The sequence below is a fragment of the Carassius gibelio genome, chromosome A4 (genome assembly GCF_023724105.1).
Source record: "Carassius gibelio isolate Cgi1373 ecotype wild population from Czech Republic chromosome A4, carGib1.2-hapl.c, whole genome shotgun sequence".
Lineage (NCBI taxonomy): Eukaryota > Metazoa > Chordata > Actinopteri > Cypriniformes > Cyprinidae > Carassius > Carassius gibelio.
Window position 1 is genome coordinate 24266474 of NC_068374.1, and position 21546 is coordinate 24288019.

The 21546-nt window shown below is 39.5% G+C and overlaps 1 protein-coding gene across 1 annotated transcript; it reads left to right on the top strand.

Moving 5' to 3' along the window:
• Window positions 1–2129: 2129 nt before the first annotated feature.
• On the top strand, window positions 2130–21546 carry drd4-rs (dopamine receptor D4 related sequence). Its single transcript, XM_052577558.1, has 6 exons — window positions 2130–2680; window positions 10107–10271; window positions 10601–10875; window positions 12039–12151; window positions 13973–14676; window positions 19891–21546. The coding sequence occupies exons 3-6, from the start codon at window positions 10639–10641 to the stop codon at window positions 20091–20093; spliced, it is 1257 nt and encodes a 418-aa protein (XP_052433518.1). The 5' UTR covers window positions 2130–2680; window positions 10107–10271; window positions 10601–10638; the 3' UTR covers window positions 20094–21546.

Here is a 21546-nt window from a genome sequence, read left to right on the forward strand (position 1 = left end):
AACTGTGACCTTGGTCTGGGTGAGATTGACAGGCCAAAGTGATGTCCTTCTTAAATTGGGGTCTCCTTTGCCTCATATTTGAAAGACTTTCTGTGCTTTATCAACAGGCAGCAAATGTTCAGCAATCCACGTTTTCCTTATCTGTGTTTGCAGAGGTTTAGAGCACATGTTCTGATTCCTGCATCCAAAACTGATCAAGCACAAACATCCAAACATCTATACATCTCACACAAAGTGGTCCTCACTGCAGAACCTGCGGGGTCTTTCAAACTGCCTACAATTTGTGTCAACAAAGTGGCTGGAAGTTATTTGTTCAGTTCTTCAATAAGAACTGCTGATGTGAGGCAACATTAACAAATATTGAGTAGAAAGTTGAGTTCAAATGCAAAAGTGCAGATATGCAATGCAGCAGCTCTGAAAGTGAGATTAAAATGTGTCTAAATGACTAATTTTTACACAATAGTAACTATGTTTGCTGGCAATAACAGTGGATTCAAGAAAAATTCACGAGAGGAGGCTCATTACCCTGTCAATGCAATGCAGTCATGTTTACAAAATGTCCAAAAATCGGCCCAAATGGATCAAACTTTTATAAATGGATGGACTAATCACCACTTTCAGTCACGTCTGAAAAGAATCTACTTGAAATGACTTGAATGTGAAATGATCTGTTTTTCAGTGAGCACTCTTTTAAATTAAAGCTGCAATCAATTTGACACGTGCAATGTTTACAGAGGATTTGATGACTAATGGTCTAAAAGGAAAAGAAAAAAAAAACCTTGGCAAAATAGAAATGTATAAAATATATAAAAACACACAAATATATATATATATATATATATATAATGTATATATTTTATTAATTAAATAGTATTTTAATATAAGCCTAAAAAAAATCACATTTAATTGGCTACAGTTGTTAGTGAAAGGAAACAATATTCAAGAAATGGTATAAACATCAAATCAAGCAAGAAATGAATCAATATGCACTACTGTTCAAATGTTTGGGATCAGTAAGGTTCTTTATAAATGAATGGGCTACTTTATATTCGGCAAGGATGCAATAGATTGTTGTTTTTATTTTGTTATTTCTTTTCAACCGCGATAATAATGGAACGTCAACCAAAATCAGCATATTAGAAGGATTTCTGAATGATCCCGTTACACTGGCGACTGGAGAAATGATGCTGAAAATCATAGGAATAAATAACATTTGAAAATATATTCAAATAGAAAACAGTTATTTTAAATGGTAATAATATTTCACAATATTAGTAAGTTTTTGATCAAATAGATGCAGCCTTAATGAGCATGAGAAACATATTTTAAAATATTTTCACACCCCAAATCCCCCAATTTTTAAAAAGTAGTGAACATATGTGATTATATAAGTAAATAACAATAATAAGTTAATATTAATTCATTTTTTAAATGTCATGACTCATTACTATATGCTACTGTTGTAAACATTATATATCATAACCAGATCAGACACAACCAGTTTTCACTAAGACATTGTTTTGGCAAGGATAGATGTAGTGGGCTGAGTCTGGGTAGGTATAACCCAGACAAATACATTTGTTGGAAGGTAATGGTTTCCACCCACCCATTTGGTTTCCCAGATGCATGTATCCCACACACTTACACAACATCCCCCATACACACATACATTTACATCTGTCTCTTAAAATATCCACTCAAAAGAAAATAACCCCGATTTCGTTTGCATTACTGCTTATACTCCTCAAGAGCTCAGGGAAATTTACTATTCTAAAAGCTCAAACAGATAAAAATAAATCAAACCAAAAAGGGTCACCGCAGGGCCAGTGTCACAACCAAAGCAAACAAAACCTAATTGGTTGTTATCAGATAGGTAATGCATCTGAACACTGGAGCCACTGCCTACCTCTTCCTTTTGTGTAAATTTTATCAGTGAGACATGAAGGACAAGCCACAAATTTAGGACTCCTGGTCCTGGGCTCAAATTGAGCAGTTTTGAGTGTTAGAACCATGACGATTGTTCTGGGTCAATGATTGGTCAACAGCTGTTTTGAGACATGCATCAAAGAGAGGGAGCTCAAGGCATTCATCTGTCAGCCAATCGCAGCCACAGGTGCACCACGGCCAATTAAAAGCAGAGGAGAGAAAGAGTGGGACTGACAGCAAGAGAAAAAGTGAAAAGAGAAGAATAAGAAAGCGTGAGAGACAGGTGTAAAGAGTGCCTGTGAGGGACAGAAGAAAAGAAACATAGCTAAAAAAGGAATCAGAAGGTAAGAAGGAGGGAAGAGAGAGGTGAGAAAGAGAGTGAGTAACAGAAGCTCAGAGCACGTGGCGTGCAGACAGAAGAGCCGAGAGAATAGGAGCGCTCTCTCACCCCATCTTCACAGAGAGCAGCTAATGAACTAAGAGAGCGAGAGACGGCACGTATAAAACAAGCGATCTGCCACCTGTGGAAACTTTCAGACACCTACAAGACTGTCAGAAAACATCATTGGGTTGCACATCGAAAGAAGAGACGCTTCTCTCATGGAGAATAACGTAAATGCTGAGGCAATGGGAGACTGACAGGACACTCTTTTGACCTCTGCGCTGACACCTTTTAGGATGGAAAGGAGCTTTAATGGATTTCTGATGATTTCCTGTGACAGTTTTCTGTCAGTTTTGAGTTTGGAAGAATCAGGTAAGAACATTTTAATTTTAACATTTTAACATTTTTTTTTTTTTTGTATTTTAGAACTGCTAAGTTTTTTTCTTTACCTGTATGTAAGACTCAACTGTAATTACCTAAACAAGCAACTAAATAAGACTAACATGATAAGATGAGAGGCAGTCTGTTTGTGTTAGATTTTACATCTTCGTTTTGGGTGAACCAGAAACATTTGCCTTTTAAATTATGCAAATGACAAACACAATTCATGAATATGAATGAGCACAGACTTATCTGCACTGAATTGAGACAGGGCTTATGGTGTATCAGTACAAAGCTTTTCTGCTTGAGTGAATTAGCCCTTTTTTTTCTGCATTTGATCACATCTACAAATGAGTGTAATAGCCATGACCTGAACCAAAAAACGCTGATATCCTCCGACTATGTGTAGCTGCTATTTATGTTTTATAAAATATTTTACAATTATTTCTCATATATTAATAATAATTCAATTATTAAAACAATTATTAATTCAATTAAAACAATTATTTGAATCAGTGCTCACTGGTCTTGAACCTTTTGCCCTTTATCAAATCTAAACCTCCACAGAGATCATTCCAAAACAAGTCAACCCTACTGACAGATTTAAGTTAAACCTTAGTGAAAATGTTTTCCTATGTTTTCAAATGAAACACATACAAAACCGGCAAATTGTAAAATTTTCTCATGAGATTGGATTGAACCATTAACATCAGCCATATGAAGTACATATTGCAAACAGTGCTCTGAAATGAGCATGAGTTTTAGAAACCATAAGTTTTAGAAAGTCAACACACACACACCATGTCCGACAGTGGATCTGGTGCCAGCTCAAACCCCAACTGAAAACAGATTTAGGTTGTCATTTCCTCTAGAGATGGACACTCAGTGGAGTGGATCCAGCAGAACCACACTGGTGAAACAAGACAGGTGGCTGTAATGGAGTCCAGGCGGTTTAGCACCTGTTGGCTCAAGACACGTAAAAACAGCCTTCAAAGAAACGCTCTGACAACATGTCAGCATTCAAATGAAACATCTATAAATCTCACGCTTCCGCTCGGCATCTGCAGAACATTGATCATTCATTCAAAGTTCATCCAATGACCCATTGAGGAAACTTGTGGCTTTTAATTACACCCTGATTTTTGACATGCCATCCGCCCTGAAAAGTCATGGTTCTCTTCACCCAATTGGGTAAGATATACAGGCGATTAAATTCCTAGTTACCATCTGGCACTGAAATCCACAGGTTGGTTGCTATGCTACTGTGGACGGCAAGTGGGCGGACTTTTTATTCATTGCCCACCCTACCCCCATTCCAGCCCCCTCCTTCCATTGTTTAGTGTAATATACATAATTATGCTACATGTCTGAAGAATTTCTTGAGAGGTGCAGGAAGTAAATCAGTATGCTATTTCAGGCCCTTGGTGACGACTGTCAAATGCCGCTCAGCACTGTGGGTTGTGAATAGATTATATCATTGCATGCTTGAGTGTGAAATACGTTGGTCAACTACAATATCTAAAAATACACATGTGTGGAGAGACCCAGGTCAGGGCTGAAGTCAGGAATGCACAAAATACAACTAGTAGAGGATTTGCATTGTGGCCAAATAGGACAGTTTTTTTTTTTGTTTTTTTTTTTGTTTTTTTGGACTAATTTTTGCCAAGAAGTATATGCGCCAAGACTAGCATCGTCTTCGAACGAAAGTCATGTCGAACACTGTACAATCCTATAGTAATTTGAGATGGCAGTCTGTTTTTCTTTTCATAAAAATTCAATAAAACTTGTATGCAGTGATATAGTTAATTGTGTAATCAGAGTTAGTTAAAAAAAAAAAAAAGTTTACTCTTGGTGTTTTCACGTTCGACAAAACCAGACAAACACAAAACAAGAACCTATCAAAAAAAAAAAAAAGAAAGAAAAAGGCATAAAGTGTGGAGATGTTTAAATTGGGAATCTTGGGAATGGCGCTTCTTTTGAACTTACTTAGAATTAAAACAGCTGAATCTAAATCCTGGTTAAAAGGGCAACTCATTGGGTGCCAGGTCTGTAAATGCACTGAGAAGCTGAGATCAAGCAGGAAAAGGTCAATCATTTCTTATAAACCACTTGGCTCCATCTGGCACAAAGCCTAGGGGGACATAAATACCTGGCGCTGGGAAATGCTGAAGCTGGGGTATTTGATAGTAATCTGACCATGGTGAAAAGTGTCTGATGTGAGTGTTTGAGTGTAAAAGAGAAGAATCCACTCATTCAAGTGCCATCCTGGCAGATGGTTCCTAGCTCGCAGCAGGCACCACTCTCATGGAGTAAAGAGGAAAGTGGGGCTGTGAGGAAGAGGTTCAAAGTTGGTAAAAGAAACAGAAAGCATTCTTGTCATAAATCTAGACCCAAAGTATTATGATCCCCTTGCAAGGGAACCTCTTTCTTTTATATACTTATATTCAAGAGTTCCAATTTAAACTTCATAAGACAAACAGTAAGCTTAATATTTATATAGAATTTATTTAACCATGTTCAGTAATTTGATTTTTTTTTTTTTTTTTATTTCATTTGTAAGTTGTTAAAATATTATCTAGAAAATATTTGTAATGAAACTTTTTATTAGTTTGACTGTCCTTTTTAAATGATGGATTAAAAAAGGTTTAAATAAAGTTCAGATTTCTTTTTCACGATAAACAATTCTAGCATTCACATTTAATACATTTATAGATATTCAGTAAATATTGTAATACATTTTGCCTTGACATTTCCCAAAAATATAAAATGAATAGTAAAAAAATAAAAATAAACATTCAGATTTGTTTTCTTTTCTCCCGGGTGTTTTTTTTTTTTTTTTCACCACTTTGCAGCCCCCTAAACCCCTGCCTTAGAAAATGAACAATTTATTAAGTTTTGGCAGAAAATAACATCACAAAAATTGCAATTTTTAATTATTATTATTATTATTATTATTATTATTATCAGAATAAATATATTTTAAGTTATTCAATTACAAAAACCTACCTGATTAAAAAATCGCTTTGAAATGTTTTTACAAGAAATGCATTTTATTAGGCCACTTTACTGGGCCATTTACTGGAAATATTCACACAAAAACTGCCGAAATTTAAGAACAAATCCAACAGAGATTGTAAATCATCAGTCCCTCAGAACTAGAAACTTTGATCTGGAGCCTGCTGTTCCTCATACCGATTCCAGCCCATCATATCTAATCTTCCCCTGCCATCAGAATAATTATGTCATTTTCTTTTTCTCCATCTCAGGCCTTCTAATTGACTTTCTGAGGGTGCTGTCTGATGGAGTGTGACCTCGCACTAATCGCAGCTGCACTGGGCTCACCCAACTGTTGAGTTTATTCACAATCCTAATAACATTTCACCATGTGGATGCCAACAAAATGTCCCTAATTGGTATAGTGGAGATCTTTGTTTGCTTACTCTAACAGATTTGCAAAATGTAATGCATCCGTTATCTCTATAACATCACTCCAAGCACAGCTAAACCTATAAAACCTAAATTGTTCACAAAAGGGCCGAACTGCACCCGTTCTCTTTCAAATCTCGATTGTGTGTTGAATGCTTATCGGCCAAATGAGACAGCGAGATTGTGAAAGGGGCTTTAGATGAGCCAGCAGTTGATCTACAAGACTTGAGCCATGAAAATCAATGACCAAGATCTCACAGTGGGACAATGAGGCACAAATGGTGGATGCAGTACATTAGACTGTATGTGTTCATAAATGAAATTAATTGCAGCTGAAATCGTATCACGATCTGTGTTGGGATGACGCCATAATAAAGCGACTGTCTGGTGACAGCTTAAGTCAATTAACTCCGAAGCATGTTTAATTAACCCATGATATTTCACTTTCATTAGCACTCTGTGTACATGTAGGATATCAATCTGTGGATAAGTCATGAACATACATACATATTGATTCAGTAAAGTGCTAGCGTTAGCTATTTACAAAAAAACTAGTTTTTTCATTCAATTTTGCTAATTTTTCTTATTTTTTTTCTAGGTAAACATGTGCTAGACATATTTGCAGATTGTGTTTGTGTCTTTTGCTATTTGCTAGTGAAAGGATTTTATTGGACAACATTTCCATTTATATACAAAACATCAATATTTTTGTCCTAAAAGAGAGAGACTTCCAGGATTTGACATGCTACATGCTAATGCTAACCATGTTAACCTAATGGTTAATTTGATCAATTTTAGGACTTCCTAGCATATAGATGTCCTCAATGCTGAACCGTCAACATTTGGCTAGTTAGCACGGCCTAGTTATTCCTGACTGGTTCTGTAGATGGCATAACTATACTCTTAAGTGAAAAAAAAAGTCAGTTTCAAACCAAACATTTTCTTTTTGGTCTTTTTGCATGACCAACTTGAACAGAAACACGATTTTCATACCGTACAAAGACAAACACATACATTTTTAAAAACTTTAACAATTTGCTCCCTTGTGACCTGATCCTCTGTTTTTCACATGCCTCTTGCACACACACACACAAACACACTTAATACGTGATTGCCTCCTTTAACACAGATCATTGCCTCACCTCCCTCTGGAGCTTTTATTGTTGATGTGAATGTCTGCCCATTTATCTCTCCTCTTCAACCCTCAATGTTTTCCTGTTGAGCCTCACGGCTATAAATCTTCAAAAAGACATTCATCCACACAAAGGTCATCGCCTGATCTGCCACATCTCAAGACTTCTCATGAAAGGTGAAAAACCCTTTTCTGTCAAGCTTTTTCCAGAACCCCAGAACATAAATAGACTGCAACGTAAAAAGTCAACAAAGACACTTTACTAACCTCCACTAATAAGGCAGCACTTGCTCTGTGCAAACATCCTTATTGGATAAAAAGTTTTCGAAAAAAAAAACAGCAATAATCTAGTATCCTTATATTTCCAATACAAAATAATAGTTTAATTTTGTTTTTTTTACTATAATTTGGGTAACAGTTTTGAATGGCTGAACCCATTGAATGCAGTGAGCACCATAATAGCTGTACAGACTGCATAAAAGACAGTATTTCCCAATATATTTCCCATCATGCTGCATGCCGGATACCACAGATAATTTTTTTGGTAACAGTAACAATGTTACCCAAATTATTAACTGTGGGACAAAGCTAAACATACTTTCCATACTAGAATTTAATCTAGAATAACTAAAAATGTAATTTTCACTTCTAGTGCTCTCACTAGAAGTCAATGGACACCAAAATGTACCGTACTTGTAAAAAATGAAAAACATTTTCAGAAGGTCAGAGAACATGAAGCCTCTAAAGGGCACTTCCGCTAAAGAGACTAATTTTAAATCATTGCACCTGTAATGAAACGACCTTTCTGTATAAACCTAATCCCAGTAAACGTCTCATATTGGCCCAGGTAGCTTCGTATGTGCAAAATCAAACAGTTCATGCTTGAAGGTGGAGCGTAATGAGATGCAACCTTCCGAGTCCTTCTGCTCTAGGGTGAACGTCTTTGTGACAATGGCATTTCAAACTTCCTAATGAAATTATTCTAGACGTCCTCTATCAACAAGACAGGATTAGAAGCCTTTGTGATGGGATGTTCTGGGACAGGGGTGGGATGGCTGGTTATGTTATCTGTGTGCCTTGTATGAAACGTTCTGGTCTGACAGACTTACACCGGGGTGTGTTAGAGACTTTTTATTCTTTCCCCTGCTGTTCCCATTACCCAAGGATGTCCTACCTGGGATGACATTTACAAGCAGAACGCAGGGTACGAGAGGCATGGGGATAGATTACCAGACTGACACGTGGCACACTGTGTTTTTTAACCTTTGAATAATGGGTGATTAAAGAGTCATCACATAGTGCTTTTTAGATTTCTGCTAATACCCTCACAATGATGGAGCATGCGATCCATGCAATGAGAAGATTGTGTGGCACATGGCCACAGCCAGAACAGCATATCAATTTGACACTTCTACAAATTAACTGAATTGAATATATGCAAGGCAAGACACTACTGAGATAACTATTGTTTTTATATGTACTTGTCAGTTGTGAGATTTTGGGTTTTTCATAACCAGTTTCAGACTAGTGGAAAGAAATCAGTCAAAGTACACGTTTAAACTTTATTTATTTGTGCATGTATATTTCAATTATAGTACATATTTTTAAAAGACAAAGATGATTTCTGTTTGTTATTAAAAAAATTAAAAAATAAATAAAAATAACTTATTCAACTTGAGTGTCTTGCCTTACATTAAATGTCCACCAATTTGTTTTCAGATAACTTAATATAAAATAAAATGAATTAAAACTGTAAAATAGTGCACTCTATGTTTTCTAGTTTTCTGCTACAAAATTAATTTATTAAATATAAATCAAATATATATAGGTGGTATTTCAAAACCTGGTCATTAATAACATATTATTTCTGTAAATACATGAAATGCTGTGTTTATGCTAACAGGTTTATTAGTCATTTATGCTGACATTTAAATTAAAGTATAATTATATAAAAAACTACACAAATAGCTATTGCGTTTTTATTTTTTGAGTTCATTAATTTTAAATTGGAGATATATTTAATGTCAAATTATGTTTAATAGCGATTGAAATGGATCTTAAAAGGCTTCTCAATTCAATCTGGAATAGGACACAACTTCTCTAACTGCGAGACCTTCATAAGAATCTGCAAGGGAAGAAAAGACAACATCGACCTGAGAGGAGATTTCTCTAACTGCAACATTTTCATTAGCTAGCATGGGGGATGTGAACTGGAATGGGTTTGATTGGGTTTTTATTTATGCAATTGCCTCCCTCCTTTATTGTGGTAGACACACACACACACTGGAGGTTGTCATGGCAACTTTCACCTGTTGTTGCGAGAGGGGAGAATTTCAAACAGTCCGTTATCACACAAGCAGAGCATCCTCTGATCCCATACTCCAAAGTGTCACCAGAGAATAAAGAAACCGAGGCAAATTGCATGATGACAGCCAATCTGACAAAAAGTCAATATCTGGTGCAACTCATTTATATTGACCCAAAAATTCATTGATTTCATGACATATTATACGCCTCTGTGCCTCTTCAGATACTAATTCCAGAATGACACGATGATATCATCAGCTATTAAACAAGAAACTGAACCTGCCATTATAGAGAAACGATTAGAGAAAAGATTTGTCAAACTTATTTACAACATAGTGTGAGATACGACAACTGCAGCAAATCAGTTCCAGTAGATTTTAGCTTGTTCTGTGAAACTAGGCAACCTTATGAATGCAAAACTTAATAATTAGAGGGTGTCAAACTCAATCTCAATTGTGTCCTATTTTATCACATCTAAGTCATGTGAATTGCTGATGATGCCTATATATAAAATAAAGAGAAGATTCAATTATCACCTCTCTTCTCTTTCAGACTGAATGCACGAAGTGTGAACTCTTTCAACATGGCTGCTGTTGGCAAAAAGAGTCGACTTTATCCCACACACTTCCAGAATGTGATTACAACACTCTCAGATGCCAGACAATCCAACATGCTCCACAAACCCCAAAAACCCTGCCTTATCGTGACGGATTCAAGGTATGAACTTTGATAAGAATGAAAGCAAACTAGATGAAGTAGGAGAAACAAACATCTGAACCCATTTACATCATAAAATGACAACATTTTGTTTGCATTCGATGACAAATGGAGATAGAGTCTGTTACTGTCAAAAAAACAAGAAGACATGTGACCGCATTTGCAAGCATTCTGCATATAAACGACTTCATATTTATGGCCTCTTGTCATATTCCTGTCCTAGTAACATATGGGTAAGAACATAAACATGTATTAGCATACATTACACACACAAAGACACATTTGTCTCTAAAAACTGCCCCCACTTTGTCAATCTTTCCTTCTCACAGATGTTAAATCCGGGTTGGCAGCTGAACTTCAGGGCATCATGGTCAATGTGACGCCCAGTATAGACCCAGCGGCGGCCTACGAGAGGTACAACTACCTCGCGTTGATATGTGGCGTGCCTCTCATCCTCATCATCATCTTGGGGAATGTGCTTGTGTGCCTCAGTGTGTTTACTGAACGCTCCCTCAAAACCGCAACTAACTACTTCATCGTCAGTTTGGCTGTGGCTGACCTCCTGCTGGCCGTGCTGGTCCTCCCGCTCTACGTCTACTCTGAGGTGAGCGCCAATGGCCAATGAGAGACGGTCTAAACTTCTCTATGTTTCAGAATTCTGTCTGTCATTTAGATGATGCTTTTACCTCTCCAAACTATGCTACACTTATTACCGGAACAGTCTGACTGGAGCAATTGGGGTTAAGTGTCCCATTCAAGGCCAGATTGACGAGATGGAATGAACTGGTTGTCTTTTTTTAGAAAATGTGAAAATATTTCAGTAGGAGATGCGGGTACATTAAGCATTGAGAGCTACAGGGTTTCTGAAAATGTATGAGTCATCCGATGTCATGTGATATTGAACTTTTAATTATTGCTCATTGAAATGTTAATAGTGGACAAGTGCAATATGTTTGAAATCAATAAGCAGAATATGACTGAAATCAATACCTAAGTCACTCAAATCACTACATTGTATCAAACAGCTAGACTACTAGTCTAACATAAATGAAATTAAAAATGAGTCACTAGTTCTGTTTAACATGGTGATTGTTGATTGATGGTCATTGTTCTAATGAATCCTATGGCACTGGTGATTATTTTTACAGATCAACTTTTCGATTATCAACCTAGATCTTTAAAATCAGTATGGGAAACTGAATGAAGTCTTTTTAACTTATGTAATTCAACAAGAAATGAATGTAGGCAGCCACTTTTGGACTGAACTGACTGGAATGTGAAACAAGGTCCGTATGACAGGTTTGCTGTGGTGGGGTTGAAAAATAAGATGGCTTGGTGATGTCAAGACAAACCCAAGGTGCATGCATTAAGAAATATAGGACAATTTTTTGACTTCATGATGACTTTATGCCATTTTGTGGTTCATTTTTGGGACAATATTTCTAACATTTCATGGTGTGAATGGTTGCCTTTGTGTTTGTGAAGTGACTCTTGATGCAGGTGCATGATTGCCCTCAGAGACTTCGTTTCTTCGTTGTATGGTTATTTTGAATTAACAAAGGACTTGTTGTATATATATTGTATTATTGTAATATGTTGATATTTTGAATGATTTTGGATAAGTACAGTATATTGGTATTTATGTTTGTATTAATGCCCGTTTCAGGAATAGATAATTGTGTGTCCTGTAGTCTTACACAATCTCTCTCTCTCTCTCTCTCTCTCTCTCTCTCTCTCTCTCTCTCTCTCTATCTCTCTCTCTGCTAGTTCCTGGGAGGCATGTGGACTCTGAGTATGTACATCTGTGATGCCCTAATGACTATGGATGTAATGCTCTGCACTGCTTCCATTTTGAATCTATGTGCAATTAGTGTGGACAGGTAAGACACACACACACACCCTTGCTCACCTACCACTCTCAATTAAAAAAAAGCTCAGACTTTATCTCATAAAAAATGAACAGGGTAAGAAATCACTTACAGTGTGTTATGTTGGAATTGCATGTAAATAAATACAACACATTATGGTTTACTTTTAAAAATAAAAATTATTATATAAATAGGTAAAATTATGGCATGAAGACCATTATTATATAAGAACTTAAAGATAAAACATTTAAGTTGTGACAAACATTTATGAAAAAGAGTAAATACAAATTATGAACTAAAAAGTCAAAACTGTAACAAAAACAATTAAATAAATTGTGATAAATGATAATAATTATGACTTTTCATATACCATGATGTATTTTATTTATTTATTTTTTAGTAGAAATTGCCTTTACAACTTCATAATTATGACTTCATATCTCACAACTTTAACCTTTAATCTCATAATTATTCATCTGTATCTCATTTACTAACGCATGTATTTTTTGCCCTTCCATTAAGCTTCAATACAGCAAAAAGAAGGAAAACAAATTATCTGTTTATTGTGGAAGTCCTAAACTTTCAGATTAATTTTTAATGATTTTTTTGTTTTTAACATTCAGCAGGTCTGTTTTGTGTCTCTCTGAGCGTTCACACAGTGAATTTTAAATCGGTGGTTATGTGTGATTGGCATCCAGTGGGATGCTAATGAAACCACAACATGGAGCTGAATTTCATTATTTACACAGTGCACAAAGCATCACCAATTGACATAAACAATATGAAACAACATCAAGAGGTCCCATACCAAGCCAAAGCAGGGTCAGTCCATCTTTGACACATGCTAAAACATAAGCAAGCTGGTTTCTGAAGATGAAAACAAAGGTTTGGGGTCGAAAATGGTGTAGATGATTGAAAAGATGAATCAGACTTATGAGGTCTCATGCAATTTAAAATGATTGTGGTAGAATCTTCCACTGTCTCAGCAGGTCACTGTGATTTACAAACACAAACACAAAACATGGTTTAAAGAGTGTTCAATCATGATTTTATGCATAAACACATTTAGAATCAACCTAAAGTAACTGCAATAAAAGCAGACAAATAAAGGTAGTTCAAAGAGATAGTTCACCCAAAAATTGAAATACTGTTATCATATGCATATGCATATGCCCTTATGTTGCTACAAACCTGTATTACTTTCTTTCTTTGCTGGAACACAAAAGAATACATTTTGAAAAAAAAAAAAAAATTCAACCATTTTTCTTTGTATAAAGAAAGTCAATGGGGACCAAAACAACACTGTTTGAACCCTCTACTGAGTCCTATTTGTTGTCCTAGTTTGAGGAGGAGAAAGTTATTAATATATTTTTGCCTTAGTTTTATTTTTTTGTAACTTATTTTTATGTTTTCTTTTACACATGACTTCGTCTGTACTCTGAAAAATGTGAAATTTTAATTCGAACTGTAATTGAAGTCTAAGTCACACAAAGAGCAAAAATGTTAATGATAATGCTAAATATAAAGTTGCAGTAGTCACAATACTTTTATGAGAATAGGGAATTACATGGCACAACTGTAAACATAACAACACAACGGAACAATATACTGTAACTGGAATTACTTTCAGAAGCTTTTTTTTTAACTAATGAACAGTGAAACCGCTGATAGCCATTCTGCTTTAAAGAGCCTGAAATTGCAATGCACACTTTTAACAGGATGTTATCATCAATTGGTGTACACGCCAATATGCTTATGAATATAGTTATCTGTATGAGTGTCAGTGGACTTTTCATATATTTTAAGAAAACTTTCTCTACATCTCTGTTACAGGTACATTGCAGTAGTGGTCCCTCTGAAGTACAACAGGAACCAGTTTAGTGTTCGTCAGCTAGTCTTGATCACAGCAACCTGGGTGCTATCCCTGGGTGTAGCCAGTCCTGTCATATTCGGTTTGAACCAGGTGCCAAACAGGAACCCTCATGTGTGTAAGCTGGAGGACAACCAGTTTGTGATCTACTCCTCCATCTGCTCCTTCTTTGTCCCCTGCCCTGTCATGCTTTTCCTGTACTACTGGATGTTCAGGGGTCTAAAGAGATGGAGCTCTGGCCGTAGCAGATCACACCTCCACCGGCCACCCAGAGGGCGTAGGAGCCTGTCTTTGCGACTAGGAGCAGCTCTACAGAAAGAGAAGGGACAGGCAAGGGAGAAAGTAGTGTACCTCATGCCTGCAGGTCTTAGTCCGACATCTCTCACCGCTACCCCAACTACTCCAATCTCCCCAGCCAGCCCGGTAACCCTTACCACAGATGAGCTGGCAGAAGGTCAGATGCCGGCAGCAGAGAGTGACCCCATGACCAACCAGATGGACAGTGTATCGGACGCAGAGAACCCTGAGCGGGCCACTGAGGATGAGAGCGGCCGGGAGAATGGTGTGGGGAAGAACCATCGGCCACATACGGGACGATGCCACAGCAAGAGCAACAGGGTGAGCGGACGGGAGCGGAAGGCGATGAAGGTGCTGCCAGTGGTTGTGGGTATGTATCTGTTCATTTCAAATGGTTGGTATTGTGCTTTCCCTTTCAGTCGGTCACACTCGACGCCACGTCGGTGACCAACACAAAATGGGATATCGCTTCGATAGACCAATCTACTTCGAGTGTAAACTAAACGACTGGTGCAATGAGATGCAATGTCGTGTTGCAAGAGGCCAATTCCCCTGTGCGCCACAGCACTAAAATAGCATTTCCTAAAGAGCAAATTTCTCTAAAAGAGCTTCACGGGTGCGTCTTTGTCAACACGACGGATCGTCCCGTTTCTGGGTGCGGTCTTTACCCGGCAACGGGTGATGGTCAGGATCGCTGCCTCACGTGTCTGGGCATCAAGCACACTGAGGTGGCTTTTGTGAATGAGTCATGTTCTCACTGCCGGAACATGATCAACTCGGAGCTGCGAACCATCCTCTGTTACCTTCAGGGGGGTGGAGTCCCTTTGCCCCTGCCGCGATTTGGGGCTCATTCACGCGGCCGACAGACGAGAACCACTTCCGCCAGTAGTGTGGGTGGTTTAAGGATAACAGTGGTAACAAACCTTGCAGGGAACCAACCCTCTGGGGGCCATCACTCCTCTTGCACCTCCAATCCAGTGGAGCAACCCACGGAACATGCTGGGCCCTCTTTAAAGTGCGTACCAGCGGAATCCAGTGGGCCTCCCCCCAACCAGATGTCGATCTTAGCATCGGATGGAGAGCTGTCTGGTGAAGATTCGGCCACGCTTTGACCTGATTTGACCTTGAGCTTCAAGCAATGAAGGTTCTCAGCTGCCCAGAAGCAGACTGAGGCAATCCAACACATCCTGCCCCGGCGGGCAGCTGCTGCCTCCACCTGTCTGCCAGCCGCAGTGCCCCAGCCTGCTGTTGGTGAGGGCAGCCCTCTGAATCCGCCCCCACTTCCGCGCCGCCCCTCCCGTCCTGGCCCGGAAGAGCGGAAGAGCAAGAGGCCCCGGGACGGGTGACCCAGAGCGATGTAGCTGGGTCCCCAAGATTGGTTTGCAGCGACTGACCTGAAGGACGTGTTCTTTCATGTATCCATCCTTCTGTGCCACAGACCTTTTCTGTAGTTTGCATATGAAGGACGGGCATATAAGTACAAAGGTCCTGCCCTTTGGGCTGTTCCTGTCTACCCGTGTCACAGAGGCAGCTCTTGTTCCCTCAGAGAGCGGGGTGTTCGCATTCTCAACTATCTAGATGATTGGCTGATACTAGCACAATCTCGGAATCAGTTGTGTGAGCACAGGGATTTGGTGCTCCGGCACCTGAGCCTGTTGGGCCTTTGGGTGAACTGGGAAAATAGCAAACTCTTTCCGAGGCACAGGATCTCTTTTCTCGGTATGGTGTTGGATTCGGTCGAACAGGCAGCACGCCTCACAGAGGAAAGTGCGCTATCGGTGCTAGCCTGCTTGAATACATTCCTGAGGCATATGGTGGCTGTGTCGGCACTTACACCGCTCGGCCTGTTACATATGAGACCGCTCCAGCACTGACTTTATGGGCGAGTCCCAAGGTGGGCGTGGAAGCGCGGCACTCACCCGGTCCAAGTTACACCAGCCTGTTGCCAGACCCTCGCCCTGTGGTTAGATCTTGCATTTTTTCAGGCGGGGCTGCCCCTAAAGCAGATCTCCAGGCATGCTATGGTTTACACGGATGCCTCCACCACCGGCTGGGGGGCCACGTACAATGGGCATGCAGTCTCAGGGGTTTGGACGGTCCTGCAGCTGCAGTGCCACATCAATTGCCTAGAGTTGTTAGCAGTGCTAGTTGTACATCAAGCAGTTGTTAGCAGTTGTGTACATCAACCAACAAGGTGGTCTGCGCTCCCGTTGCATGTCACAACTCGCCCGCCACCTCCTCCTTTGGAGTCGGAAGGTTCTGAGGTCCATTTGTGCCATTCACATTCCAGGCATGCTCATCCATACTGCCGACGAGCTGTCTCGAGCAATGCTACCGGGAAAATGGTGACTCCATCCCCTGACGGTCCAGCTGATTTGGAGATGGTTCGGAGCCGCTCAGGTAGACCTGTTTGCTTATCGAGAGACCTCTCATTGCCAGTTGTTTTATTCCCTGACCAAAGGAGCTCTCAGCACGGAAGCACTGGCACACAGCTGGCCACGGAGCCTATGCAAGTATGCATTGTCCCCAGTGAGCCTTTTCGCACAGACACTGTGCAAAGTCCGGGAGGACCAGGAGCAAGGCCCACTTGGACCTGGTTCTCCGAACTAGTGCTCCTCCCCACAGCCCCTCCTTGGCAGATTCCTCTGAGGAAGGATCTACTGACTCAGAGACGGGGCACCATTTGGCACCCATGTCCAGACCTTTGGAAACTTCATGTCTGGTCCCTGGACAGGACGCGGAGGTTCTTGGCCCCCCTTCTCTCCAAGAAGAACCCCAAAATGCACGATTGTGGTCGTGCTTTCCTTTCTGCAACAAGGGCTGGAGCAAAAACTGTCTTCCTCCACTCTCAAAGTCCAGGTTGCTGTTTTTGCTGCATACCATGACCCCATGAATGGGAAGTCTTTGGGTAAGTATGAGGGTTCAGGTTCCTTGGAGGGGCCAGGAGGTTAAATCCTTCCCAGCCCCCCTCTATACCCTCTCGAGACCTGACTCTAGTGCTTAAATCAATACAGCAGGGCCCATTCGAGCCTTTGCATTCAGTGAAGCTCCTGCTTGCACTGGCCTCCATCAAGAGGGTAGGTGACCTGCATGCATTTTCGGTTGATGATTTGTGCCTAGAGTTTGGGCCGGCTGTCTCCCAAGTAATTCTGAGGCCCTAGTCTGGCTACATGCCCAAGGTTCCCACTACACCCTTCAAAGACCAAGTGGTGAACCTGCAACCACTGCCCCTGGAGGAGGCAGACCCAGCCCTGGCTTTGCTTTGTCCTGTCCGAGCATTGAGATGCTACGTAGACCGGACACAAAGCTTCAGGACCCCTGGTGAGCTCTTTGTCTGTTATGGAGGCCGGCAGAAGGGGAATGCCATCTCTAAGCAGAGGATGGCCCACTGGATTGTGGAAGCCATAACCCTGGCTTATCAGGCTCAGGGTGTGCCCTGCCCATTCAGGTTGCAAGCTCACTCAACTAGAAGTGTTGCATACTCCTGGGTGCTGGCTCGTGGTGCCTCGCTGACAGATATTTGTAGAGCTGTGGGCTGGGCAACCCCTATAACTTTCACTAGGTTCTATAGCCTTCGTGTAGAGCCGGTATCCTCCTGTGTTCTCACCTCAAACGGGTAGTGACACTGAGAGGCCTCGGTTAGTGTCGGCTTGCTTAAACTGCTCCAGAGTGTCCATACTGTAGACCCTGTTGAGATCCTCCATCACCCTAGGCAGCTGGAAGCCGCGGAACGTCCGGCGCCAGGCCTTCATGATGAATCCGTGAGAACCATGGAAGGCTGGGTTCCACATTGAGACCTAAGCTGTACTTGTATGTGTATAGTCCACGTTATAGCCTTAGAACCTGTGTTTTCCCGCCAGACTTCTGCCTTCCCAAGAGGGTTTTAATCACCTCAAATTTCTCCATATACACCTAAACGGATGCTATATGTGTTTTTGCTCCCGAGACCTCCTTAAGGAAGGATGGGGCTTCCGCAGCATTCCTGTTCCAAGCAGAATGGGTATGTTTTCCCAGTGTTATCCAATCTCTCCCAGTGAGATAGTGCTTTGACAATGGTGAGTGGAAATACTTGTTCCGAGCCCCAGCCTACACCTAATAGGGGTGCAGACAGCTCGCACAGGGCACTGGAAGAGGAAGCACCCATAGCGCTTTGGTAGGGATCCCATTTTGAATTGGTCACCGACGTGGTGTCGAGAGTGACCGACTGAAAGGGAACATCCCGCTTACGTATGCTAACCCTGGTTCCCTGAAGGAGAGAACAGAGATGCCACGTCCCGTTGCCATGATTGCTGTACTGCTACTGAGCTGCCAGGTCTCCGGCTCGGCTCCTCCGCGGAAACCTGGTATGCTTTTCACTTGCTGCCTTCTTATGCTCATGCAGTGATCAGCAGCAGCTGGATGTATTAATTGCATGCCAATGTGCATTTCCTCGTAGTAGTTTACACTCGAAGTAGATTGGTTTATCGAAGCGATATGCTATTTTGCGTTGGTCACCGACATGGCATCTCCATTCCCTCCTTCAGGGAACGAGGATTACCGTATGTAACAACATACATTTCTAAAGCAGCATTATGTGCATTTTAAGCTGCATATTAAAACTGTTTTTTAAAATTGTATTTAATATTGTAATAGTTTTTTGTGTTTCTTTGAAATTCATTTTTAATAAATTTTTATTAGCAATTTCCTTTTGGTTGAGCAAGGAATTTTTGCTTAAGGGGTTAATGCAATTCTGTCATCTTTTACTCACTTTTATGCTCTTTTTTTATGCAAAATTGGAATTTGGAATTGGCATAGATGATTGAAAATATCTTGGGGGCATCATGAACATTCTCCTAAATTGATGCGTTTGTGTTTCACAAGTTCTTTTATTTTTTATTTTTATGGAACTGTCTCTTTAAGATGAACAAATACTGGTGAGCAGCAATGCTGGTCTTTTCAGTCAAGTGTCTTGCCATGATCTGAGGTTTTTAAAATCAAGACTGTGCAGGTATACATCAGTAAATACAATGTGTGTTTGTATGTTCATTTGTTAAGATAATGAATCAAGTTATTAATAAATGCATGAGCAGAAATTAGAACTAAATCACAGTCATCAGGTTGTCAAGTATGATGAAAGCACTGCTAAAATGTCACGTTCTGCAAATTATAAAAAGTTTCCATGGTTTGATGTGACACCTGCTGCTTTTGGATTATTAACATAAGAATTGCTTTCTAACAAAAGTCCTTTTCAAGTATAAAATATATAAAGCTTTATCCAGGGCAATGAAAGCACTGTGATTCTAAACGTGTGGTCACCATTGTTTCCCGTACCTCATAAAGACTCAAATCTTGTTGAGAAATCAGCATGCTGCAATACAAAACTATAAAAAAAAGTAAAAAAATAAAAAGAAAATACAAAAGTTAAATAAAAACGTAACGGACACTATTATGGAAGTTCCCAGAGGAAACAAATCGGGCACATAGATTTAGATACAGTTTGCTCTTTTTGCTGCCTGTGTCTGTTCAATCATGCACATGAAAGGGTTGTAAGAATTACCAATGTAAGGATAAACATAAACTTCTAACATGAATTTCTTCTCTCCAGGTGTTTTTCTGGCCTGCTGGACTCCTTTCTTCGTGGTCCATGTGACTAAGGCACTGTGTGAGTCATGTGACATCGGGCCGATGCTGATCAGTGTGGTCACGTGGCTTGGATATGTGAACAGCGCCGTCAACCCTATCATCTACACTGCCTTCAATGTGGAGTTCAGAAAAGTCTTTCACAAACTGCTTTGCTGTCGCTCATGAGGCCAAATGCTCTATTTAGCAAAAATCTTAATTGATAATGAATCACTGAATAATTCAAAAAATAATCATAAAAAAACACCTTCAAGATCTGAGCACACAATGGTCTTGGAATTGTCTAAAGAAATTAAACAATAAAAAACAACAGATTACTGAAAGCAATGATGGACACAAACAGCACAGTGGAGTGTACCATTGAGGAAAACTTCTGATGCCTTTGTTAAGTGAACATTTTCTTGTAAAATTACTGCTTGAATGCTACAGTATATAACAAAATACTGTTAATTTCATAGCCCAGAGGCATAAAATATGTGAAAACAGTCATCTGTGCTTGATATGTGATTGGTATCAGTGTTAATTAAATATTTCTAGATTTCTTTTTTTTCCTCTTCCTTTTTTATTTTATTTTTTTATTTTTATTTTTTTGTGTGTTGGTTCCTTTGAATATAGTTAATGCAGAATTAACAGGCAGGTCTTTTTTATGGTTGAAGAGCAAGTCGACACATTTAGATCACAAGCTATGTTTGGAATGACATACTAGCATACTGCATACTAAGCAGTATATTTAGTATGATGCCTAAAAAAAATTATGCAATATATGGAATGATAAACACATTTAAACAGTTTCAGAACTTGACACATTGTATGCTTACTTCAAGTACAATTCAGTTATCATCTTGTATATGGTTAATGTGCACTTTTATTTTAAATATTCGTGTTAATGTATTCTAAAATGAGAAATTTGCATACTTCACCCAGTATGCATATTATATACTATAATATGGCTATAGTATATACTAGAAATTTGCTGTCTACTACAAGTATAGTACTATGCTTATGCTATTCTGAATACAGCAATTGATTCTGAAAGGTGCTTGTAGTGAGATTGTTACTTTTTTTTTTTTTTTTTTTCACTGTAAAACCTATTAACATAGGCATGCACGTTTCATTTTCTTACGTCACCTTTAGTTAGAACAAATGATGTTAAGAAGTTAATTCTGTGGCTTCATACAAAGAGGAAAATGTTCCAGCTAATGTGCAAGAGGTTCTACTTTATATACAGTTGCCAAAATCATTGGATGCCTTTCTCTGCCCTAGTGCTCACAGTCTGCCAATTTAGTTTTATTGCAAATGTGATTCACAAAATGTGTACTGTAGATGTGCTCAGCAGTGTCTGATAATAAAACTGCAAAATAGCATGGGGGATCGTGGGTATCATCTGGGGTGGATTATAGCAATTGTGCTTCTAAGAATCAATGTTGTAAAGAGACTTGTGGAATGAGTATTGCTGTTCTTGTACAGGATCATCAGTGCATCTGTCAATTTATTGAGATGCTTTATTGCTTAAACTGTATAAATACTTTATGCAGTAGACTTCATAATTTTGATGCCACACTAACAATATGGGATTTAACCTATGATTTATGAAATTCATCGTAATGGTAATACAGTATAA